The following is a 10,936-nucleotide window of genomic DNA, read 5'->3' as shown; positions in this document are numbered from 1 at the left end:
AACAACTTCTAAAGTAGAATGCGGTTTGTTTGTTTAGTTGCCTTACTCAGTAACCATTGGGTATATTAAAATAGCATTTTAGTAATACCGTAAATTTTTGATATTGGATGACATTTATATTAGGCACTGTTTATATTGACAAATACTATTGTATTGTATTTAATTGCCACGTTGTTTCCGCTTATATATTTAGTTGCCTAACCATTTTGCATTTAACTTATTTTAGTAATATTCTGGAAATTGTTGAATGCTTATTGTATTTGGGATAAACCTTTATCGGGAATACCATCATTTTTGCAGCTATAATAATTATTCTTGATTGAATAAAAATATGTTGACATTATCTTGGGTATTTTTAATGCAATAAAAATTTTTGTGTGTGGTCTCTATATATTTGTTTCCTGTGAATCTGATTTCGAATTGTTTTGATTATTATGAATTAAACATATTAAAAATATATCAATCTTATCTTAATATCAAAAATGTATTTAAGCAAAAATAATTTCACTTACACTTTTTGAAAAACAATAAAATATATTTTTCATGGAATGAAATAAAGCTGCTCGATTAGCGAACATATTTTTTATATTTCGTAATTGCTTCTAAATTATGATTTGTAAAAGCGGGATAAATTACCCCAATAATTCTTTACGAATGAAACAATAAAAGAGGGAATCTTGCCAGACGGAGTTAAATTACGTCTTGAAAATTTTTTAAAGAGCTGTTATTGTTTTTTTTGTGATCGTAAAAATACTTTTTATGGAGAGTAATAAGTGTCGGTGAGAATATAACAAAATCATTTTAAATGAACAAAAAACAGCATGTTAATTAGAGAAGGATAAGTTATACATATTTGTTTGTTCCTTTATTTTCCAGTTCCAGAAAAATTGTTTTTATATATTTTATATATTATATATATATATATATATACCAACGAAAATGTTTTCTTCATTATTTATAATATTTCTTCAACATTTTGAAACTGTGCCAACCATGCTATGCTGCATGGATTTAAACAAGTGGTAATCAGAAGGAGCTATGTCTGGTAAGTACGCTGGGTATGGCAGAACTTTTTATTTGAGTTACAACAGTTTATTCTTGGTAATTATTGTAACAGCATATCAATCTCTTGGAAATAGTTGATTCGTCATGCGCTAAGATGTCTAAAGCTCTGAGAGAGATTCAGCTGGGTTTTCGTCCAGTAAGTCTTACCTCGCCTCAGTCATTATCTTCGAAATTTGTTGGTTTTCCAGATAGTTTTTTATAACTTTCATCAAAATCGCCACTTTAAAATCGTTGGAACTAAAACAGACAATTGAATTATGATGGAGCAATATCAATATACGTTTCTAAAAGTGTTTCATAAACAAGTAAAACAATGAATACACTGCGTGGAGAAATACTTTTTAAACAGGCAAATGCCAAAACCATAGAAAAGTGAGATTTGAAGTTAAGTGAGTAAAAATTGCGTTTTCCCACAGGATCAAACTCTTTTGAGCTCCTATATAATTACGGGAATATTTTATAACATTTTATACCAGATTATTATGGATCCAGAACATTAATCATTCCAAATATGTATTGCTTAATTGAAATGGAAATAGTAAGTCTCATCATGCTCGATACACATAATCCAAAAAATTCAGAGTACAAATATAGAACATCTGCTTATTTACTGATATTTTACCTTAAACTACACATAACAATTGCAAGTTGTTCAGTCCACATTAGAATGTTCGAATGGAATTAGAGATAAATAGAAATAAATTTTCGAACGTATTTAAGTAAATTGATGAATTTGGAGACTGAAAATGATAATATGTGTTCTATCACAGTTTCTTTTGGCGAATCTGCATTTTTAACTTCAGACAGATATGAATCAGGCTTTACAAAACCAAAAAGACATGAAATAAGTGATAATAATGATTAAGTATTGCTTGTTTTGGTGGATGAGAAAATTCTTTATGTCCTGAAGAATAAATAGTTCTGTACATAAGTATTTTTATTGTTATTATTATCTGTATATTTTTATTTCCCGCTATATTCCTTGCTAGTGGCTCCGAATCGCATTATATTTATTTAAATTGAATGTATCTTCCGCCTCTATGTCTCACTATTCTCTGGATATTCTATTCTTTCACTCTATTAAATGTAAGCAACTTCTAAACAACCTAACCTAACAAATAAATTGGATGTTACTTTGCAATTTCACCAATAGATATCGCTGATGAAAATATCTGTCCACATCTGATACTTAATTTTTGATTTTAAAATTTTGTACGTAACTTATTTGAATAACTAAAACAAAAACAACCAAGTTTATTCGATAATATGTTGCATTAATAATGAAATTACAATATTTTATTATTTCAGTTAAAATAAAAAAAAAATGATTCAGAGTATGTGCTAATCCTTTTCCGGATTTGGGGAATTTTACCTCCTAAACTAAGTTATTCAAATTTAGATCCGCCATTCGGTATAGCTGAATATTATTTTATATCCCTTTTTTATTTTTATTTTTTTTACTCATGAATGGATATAATTTTTAGTGACGTTAATTATGCTTGTATTTTTGTGACTAAATTGTTTAGTGTAGGTTTTGAACCGCGGACATTGGTCATCGACAGCTTCGTACTATGGAAGACCACACAGTGGTAAAAATATGATATGACATGAAATGCAAAAATTCAAGAGCGTTAAATACAAATCAACTTTCATACAATTATCATTAGTCATTTAAAAGGGATCTATTAATGAGTTATTATCATCAACTGTTAAGCTGTCTAAAAGTTCTTTGAGTTGAACAATTTGATTAATAATTTGATTGCCTTCGGACTTTTTTTTTTGGTCCACCAGATCGTTTCATGTTATTGATATTAAAATCGCTAAAATCAATACTATTAAATCGTCGAAACTAACACCGACAATTGGGTTATCAGGAAGAAGCACCATTATTTGTTGATGTTGAATTAACCAACAAAAGTAGTGAATTTCGAAAATTCGCTTTTGAGCGTTTTATGATTAGAAAAAATGTTAGTTTAAGCAGAGAAATATTAAAACCATCGAATTTAACAATTATAGTCTATTCAAAGTTTTTTTTGTACATACATCGTCAAACCCGCCGTAATTTGTAGTTTCGTTTCAGAATCAGATAATACTTTCCTTCTCATTTTATTCTAGTTAAAAAGAGACACAAAGCTGTCTACTATGTTCAAACATGTAACCAAAGTCGTCCGGTTGTCAAACGTATGCAAAATTCTTGACAATAGTAATAAGAGGCTATAGATCTAACCTACAAACTATTATCGCTTTATAATTAACTGTAGTTTTTAGATATAGTATTTAAAAGACCCAATGCTGTCTGTTTAGTTCGAACACATAAACGAATGAGCCTGTCTAAGTCGTCCGGTTGTCAGACGTATGCAAAATTCTTGAAAGCAATGGAGATAAGAGGTTATTACTCTAACCTATAAACTATTGTGGCTGTATAATTAACCGTAGTTTTTAGATATAGTACATAAAATGTTAAAATAAATTATATTTGATAACATTTTTGTTTCATTATTTTATTTAGATTAGATTTTGTTTTAGGTCAAAGACAAAATAAACTAAAACTCAAAGTTGATAGGCAACATTGCGACATTTTGACGTCAAAATTTAGATGACTGTACATACAAAAAAACTTAGATTATAGGTTAGGTTGTTTACACTGATAAATTTCATCATTAGATGTTGCTGATAAAAGCGCACGCAAGTATATAATACTTTTTTTGCTTTAAGCTAAAAAATCTAAATAAGAGAGATATAAGCAAATGCCCTGAGATGGTATATACGCTGTTCAACATTCAATGTGTCAGACGTTCAATTTTTATTTATTGAAATTTGTTAGTTGTATTTCCTTTGTCAAATTAAATATGATTAATAATTAAATTTCAAAGGGCTAATGTTAAAACAAAATGTCAGAAAAATGGGGCTAAATATTTTATAAATAATTTATCAATTAAAAAAAATATATTTGCAATTAAATATGTATTATAATATAATAAATCACAGCTAATATCGTATTCGGTAAATAACAACGAAGTATAAATCAATCCATGATGTCAGATGATTATTCAAATGATTGGTCTTTCACTAAGCATTCGCAGGCGCTGGGATATGATATCGAATGTTCCTGAATTTTGTTGGTGTCGATGTTATAAACCAACAATTTTATATCTGATGTCCTTTGTACGCATTTGGTCTCGTAAGGGTAGGTGTTCAGTAATTTGTTTGATAAACAGGTAGAGTCATCTTGTTTCCTACAAAGAAATAAATACATGTTATTAATGCGAATTGATTTTAATGGAATTTTTAAAGTATAAGTATATTATATAAATCATATTTCGCTTTTAATTGTGTATGTGCCTGGTTAATAAAATTCCAGCATTACTTTGTACAAGAAGGATATTTTTGGAGTCTTTCACTAAATATATTCCATCGATACAAATGGTTGTTATATGGGAAAAAGAAATGGTTATTTAGAAAGCTGGTGAAGCTCAAAAACCTTTAGGGATATTGCTATCGAGTGCAGAAATGAGCTTGATATGACCAAAGAAGCACAAATGGTTCTTAAAGTTTTTCTTAATGGATTTACAAGCAGAAACGGGAATGAGACTAAATGGTTTTGCAGAATAACTACGGTCGGCTACATATTGCCATGTTATTTCCTGCAATAAAATAATTATGTTTTATTAATCCGAATTAATTTTAATGGATTATGTAAATTAAGTAAATGAAGTAAAGTAAATTATATCTTTCTCTTAGTTATGAGGAGCATAGTCAACAATATTCCAACAATACTTTGTACAAGAAGAATATTTCTGGATCATAAATTATTATGATTCAAAAATTGAGAGAAGATAATGAAGCTCAAAGATTTTTAGGAGGATTGCTATCGAGTGGAAAGAAGGGCTTGATATGATCAATGAACCAAAAATGGTTGTTTGGCAAGCGGATATAAATTCGTTTAGCAGCATCACCACTCTAGGCTACGTGTTGCAAAATGCACGAGAGATGGTGTTTAAATAAGAACAAGTTCAATATGTTCACTGATCAGACATGGTGATCTGACATAATCTGGAGAAATGTTATTTACACTTTTATTTGTAAAAAATCTCTCAATATTACTTCCTTATACAAGAACTACAAATATGTAAAATAAATAATGTATAACGTACGTGGAACATTTCACTATCCGTATATAAGATTCATATTTCTCCGTGTTGACCAAATACAGACTGTAACCTTTTCGGTTCTTGATCATGGTAGGAAATTCGGTGTAGCCACTCTCTACTAGACAGAATTCGCAGGATTTTGTCTCGGTGCGTTTGGTCTCTATCACGGTCGGTTTGACGGATCCCAGTGAACCGAGACTTTCCGTAATCTTCTTCTGTATATAGTCTGGCACAGGCTCCCAATATAAGGTGTCATTTTCTGATACCTCGAAGGATATTTGAGGAATATCTGCTGAGTGGTTCTGAAAAAGTAATCGTAGATAAAAAAGGTATTAAAAAGTTTTTCAGTCAATGAGTCTTCGGCTTTACAGATCGCTGGACAATCTTTGGAGTATGGGTATCAACTTTTATTGTATGTTATTCCAGCGATTAGAGATTTATGTGAAAAAGTTTTCATATTAAAAATTGTTTGGGCCGGAATTTCATTGAATACTGTATTATATATAAAATATATTACTTACTATATTGATGGCATGAAAGGCAATTAACAAAAATACACACAGATTATACATTTTCCGTTGCTTTTAAACCTCGAACGCTTGAAGACAGATACTCAATTGAGGAGTTACCTTCGCGCAGGGTTCATTTTATAGTATTTGTGGTTGAATGATCTGATTTGAATATTACATAGTCAGTGGTGATGACGCGACGGAAGTATACAGCAGGAATATTTGTGGCGTGCAGAGTATGCTGTTAATTTTTTTAGTCGGTATGTTTAAGGCGAAATTCTACCAACGTCAAACCCCGACAAACCGCAGCTTTTTCGATCTTATTCAATACTGTTATGATATACTGTTATTTAATATGTGGATAGCGTTTCCATGAACTGAGCGGTTTGGACCCAAGAAAATTTTACTTGACGTATATTGCGTATTTTGAGAGGTAATTCCTCTGGTTCTAATAATAATAGGGTTCTACAAAGAGCGGGACAAAACCAAAAGTGAATCGAAAATTTTTTTACCAAAAACGTCGTAATACTGCCACACTAAATTTGACCTGTAGTTATTTTGGCTTTGATATAAATTTGATTTTAGTACAAAATTCTAATGAAAATAAAACAATGAAACAAAAATAATGTTATCCAATATAATTTATTTTAATACTTGAGTACATTTAATGTATATATTATCGAATTATTTAAACTACAGTTAATTATATAGCCACAATAGTAGGTTAGAGTTCTTTTATTATATTTTATTACATTCAAGCATAAGTTCTGTTTTTATGTAGGAGGCCATATGGTGGAATTCAGTTGGTTCTTTCATTCACATTACCGGCCAGTTTACCGCGAGTGATTATATCGACATCCTTGATGATCAAGTTATTTATTTACTATGATTAGCTCTGTTTGGCACTGTCATATTCTAAGATGACATATATAAGATGACCCATACATAGAGTTAAAAAAAGTTCATTATGGGTCAGATGTTCATCTTGTCCAAACTGTTGTTTATATTCTATTTGTTAAATTATGAATATATGATCGGTTTTGTTTCAAAATATTAAAATAAAAGAAATACGGGGAAATATTTGCGATAACAATTTTAAAGTAATTTAACAATGAAAGAAATAAGTTTGTAATAAAATATGCATAATTATATATCGTATTTGACGAATAACAACAAATTATAAATCAATTCGTGCTGTTATTATAACCACTATTCACCACTGAGCACTCGCAGGCGCTAGGATATGATATTAAGTACCCCTGAACTTTGTTAGTGTCAATGTTGTAAAGTGGCAATGTAATGTTCGTTATCTGTTGCAAGCACTGGGTTTGGTAAGGATAGGTGTTCAGTAACCTATTCGATAAGCAAGGGGAACCCTCTTGATTCCTGTAATGAAATAAATGCATGTTGTTTATATATTTACGGTGCTTGAGGTAATTTGATTATTGTTGAAAATGCGTATGAGTAAGTATCAACTGTTTCCGAACCACCTAACTTAAACTAACTTAAGTTCAATAGTTTTGATATTTATCTACATAAATTACTACATCTACACAATCTACATATCTTACTATCAGTAATAGTAGCTACATGTGTTTTCAGCAGCTGGGCGAATAATTGTTCTTGATACTGATACTGATAATACTTGAAGATTTTTCCAAAATCTGTTCTGTTGTAAAATATTCTAACTGTCGAAATACTTCAAAAACACTAGTAATTTTGTGATATGCTTTATCACCTGAATTTCAAAAACGCTGTTCAGGTGTTTGAATTCCAACAAAGTCGTCGAATGTACTAGAGCCTCTAGAATGGTCTTACTTTGTATTTCGATTCTTCACAGCCTATCAGTCAGATCTTTGTCTCTTGCCTCAATATCTGAAAATATGGATCGCATTCTTTGGACGTAACCATGTAATGATTTGAAAAGGTGTATCCCGTATTAAGGTATTGATCAGACGACTGCAGCAAGCGCTCTGTTGTGTGTAACTGTCTTATTATGTAGAATTATGTAGAAATGTTTGCCATCATTATAGTTCAAATTTTCGAAAAGGTAGCTTCAGCACATTGTTCTTAAGGCATGCAAAATATTTTACGTTTCTATCTAAATTGATATTTTTTTACGGTAAGATAGGCGTTGGAGAGTGATGCACCCCCAATGTGCGGGGCCAGTAGCATCTGCTGCTCTTTATTACGTGCCTAATCCGGCACTGGTTTGAATTGAGGAAATCTGTTGTCGTAAGCTATCGAATACCTTCAGAAATTTATTGCAAAGCTGCTCTATTATATCCCAATTGTTGGTTTTGGTTTTAGTGATTTTAAAGTTGTGCCTTTGATGCCAATGTCAACGAATGGAGGACCAAAAATAAACTTATTGAGAGAAAATTCAGTTCAAAATCTCATAGGGCTTTAAGATTTTCTCCTCTTTTGAAGGGCCTATTTTCAGATGTATTCGATGGGAGAGCTTTAAAAGGAGCGAAAATGATTATTACAATTGACTGAAAATGCAACTTCGAATAGTTTCAACCTTTCGGTTACCTTGCTTGTCAAGTAAAGAAACAATAAGTTTTCTGTGGCTTGTTTTAATTGGAAATTAAGAGTTAATCTATTAAGATAATCCTAATCCTAAAGAGTCATTAGTTAGTTTATCAGAGCTATTCATGTTGATATCGAAGCGGAATATTAGTGGCCATAATTTTTTTTCTGCATATGGTGTAATATATTAAATCTGCTAAGATAGAATGAAATTCTTACTGCAGATGTCTACCGATGTCAGTAAATAAATTGAATAAGATATTGTTATAAAAATGATACCTGAATAACATATGCAAAATCATGCTCTTGCGTACCAAAGTTACATTAGTTGTGTGGAATACATAGCGTACTAACCAGATAATGTCTTCTGGCCACAGATCGATAAAGTATGGTTTGACTGGCACGAGGCCAGTCGAAAGGTCCTATAGATACTCTAAAATATTTAGAAACAAAATTTTTAGGCTAATATTTCACTATTTTTATTTTTTCTTTAAAATATCGATATTCCCCGATATATCGATATATCGATTTTTTTTGAAAAATATTGAGATATCGATATTTTTCTCGGTGGCCAACACGCCTAATTTGGATCCAATGCCATTGCCATCAGATATGCAGTCTTTTGGAAGCTGATCATGCTGATCAGTCTGGTTTTTTTGATGTGTTATTTTTCTACTGTGAAAAAACTCTTGCCAAAAATAGGGAAGCAAATTGAGGCTAGTGGTAGAGAATACCTTTATAAAAACATACTTGGCACATTCTGTTATCCGTAGGTATTTTTCCGTGTTGAACAAATTCAGGCTGTATCCTTTCCTCTTTTTGATTATATTTGGATATATCCTATAGTAAGAGTTTTCTCTACATTGACCACAGGTTTCTCTCTTGCTGTGCTTCGGCTTTGTTATCATAGTACCATAATAATTTTCTGATATCTCAAAGGAAATTTGTGGAATATTTGCTGAGTAGTTCTAAAAATCATATAAAAATTACGTCTTTCTTGTCGAGATAATCTCATTTTCTATCTTCAGGTTTTGTTTGTTTATATGATTCTGAATCTTGTTATCTTGTGAATTGACACATATATTAGAAATATATATAATACATAATATATGTTAATATTAAATCCTAGATGGGACCCTGTATGGTAACCAGATATTAAGTTAATATAAATGACCAAGTCCAGTTCTACGGAATGTATCCATAAAAACAGAAAATATCAACAAACTAGTATTTTTGTTGAATAAAGATCTTTTTTTTAAACATTTTTTGTTAGAACTTTGTATAATAAGCAGTAAAGCACAAGGAAGACTGGAAAATGGTAGATGAGATTGTGCCCAAACGTCGTCAATATTATGGTACTTTTAAGAACCAAACGCTGGTGGAAGCTAACTACTGTCGAATACTACTTGTATATAAGTCATGAAATGTGAAAGGTCTGGAACACAGTTTTTTTATATTTTACTTTAAAAACGATTTTATTTTACGGAAAGAAGAGACGGTATCCGTATCAGGATTCCCCTACCCGGTTCCAGGCCAAAAAAAAAAACTCGGGTTTATTACACTTGATCATATTCGAACACTGTTCCGAATCATCAACTCGTCGTTGTTTTTGGTCAAAAGTGAGCTCGCGCGGCACCCACTTTGTAAAGAGCTTTCTCATATCCAAATATTCGTGAATGACATGATGTAGACTTTCAGTTGATATCTTTAAAGTGTCTGCTATTTGATTCAGTTTCAATTTACGGTCATTCAAAATCATTTTGTGCGTCAACTGCGTTTACCGTCTTCGCTGCTCATTTCACCACGTCTAAACTTTTTTCCCTTTAAGAAGCAATATTTTATCAACACGTGAAATTTCTCTTAATCCATTTTTTTTTCATAATCACAAAACTTGCTTCACTCAAAATGCTATAATTCACAAACTAATGATGCGACACCTGTCAAATTTATACGCGCATCTTTTGAGGGTTAGAGCTAACTAAAAAACATATTTCTTTCCAATTGACCTGTTATGTTTATAGTATCATGCTTTTCTAGTTAGGGTTATATTATGGTACTTACAATATTAACTAAATAAGAAGCAATTAATAAAAACACACACAAAATATACATTGTTTTGTTGCACGTTTGAAACTAGAGATGAAATTGATGAGTTACCTTCATGTGGTAAGCATTTTATAGTGTGTATTTGCTGTTGAATACCACCTAGTCAGTGATGATGACGCGGCGGAATCTTTACAAACAGTAGGAATGCCGGAATTTACAATGTTAGCTGCAGTACTCTTTAATTGTTTTCTTAAGGTAATATAATATAAACTATCATAATCTAAGCTCGTCACAAATCGCATCTTATTCTAAATCATTACGATATATATAGTTGTTTTTATATTAATAGTATTTCTATGAACTAAGCGGTTTGGAAATAGAATTATTTTATTTGAATTAATCAGATTGTATAAAGAACGGAAATAAACCACTCTTTATTAATTCAAGTAATTAAAAAAAATTTTAAATCATATTTTGCAAATTGGTGATTTTTTCTCAAAATATCTATAGAATAATTCTATTCTGTATCTCTATCTATCCGCCACCAAATAACTTATTAAGATCTCTACAAAGTTCCTTATATTAAAATAGTTTTCGAAATGATTTAAAGACTTTTCCTTTTTTACGATCTGT

At 30.8% G+C, this 10,936-nt stretch overlaps 1 protein-coding gene across 4 annotated transcripts; it reads right to left on the bottom strand.

Annotated features, from left to right (window-relative positions):
* Window positions 1–3,978: 3,978 nt before the first annotated feature.
* LOC143194950 (uncharacterized) lies at window positions 3,979–10,448 on the bottom strand. Of its 4 annotated transcripts, XM_076401759.1 has the most exons (4): window positions 10,319–10,448; window positions 8,992–9,225; window positions 5,220–5,518; window positions 3,979–4,301 (listed from the first exon to the last, which is right to left on the bottom strand). In XM_076401759.1, exons 1-4 carry the CDS (start codon window positions 10,367–10,369, stop codon window positions 4,112–4,114), a joined length of 774 nt encoding a protein of 257 aa, XP_076257874.1. In that variant the 5' UTR covers window positions 10,370–10,448; the 3' UTR covers window positions 3,979–4,111. The 4 variants fall into 4 exon arrangements, with proteins under 4 accessions (XP_076257874.1, XP_076257876.1, XP_076257877.1 ...); XM_076401761.1 differs by lacking the exon at window positions 8,992–9,225 and having other exon boundaries at window positions 10,319–10,423; XM_076401762.1 differs by lacking the exon at window positions 10,319–10,448 and having other exon boundaries at window positions 9,008–9,147.
* Window positions 10,449–10,936: the final 488 nt, after the last annotated feature.

This window comes from Rhynchophorus ferrugineus, unplaced genomic scaffold (assembly GCF_030347505.1).
Source record: "Rhynchophorus ferrugineus isolate W39M unplaced genomic scaffold, kcgeb_rfMv2 rfM4, whole genome shotgun sequence".
Taxonomy (NCBI): domain Eukaryota; kingdom Metazoa; phylum Arthropoda; class Insecta; order Coleoptera; family Curculionidae; genus Rhynchophorus; species Rhynchophorus ferrugineus.
This window is presented reverse-complemented; position numbering and strand designations above follow the sequence as displayed.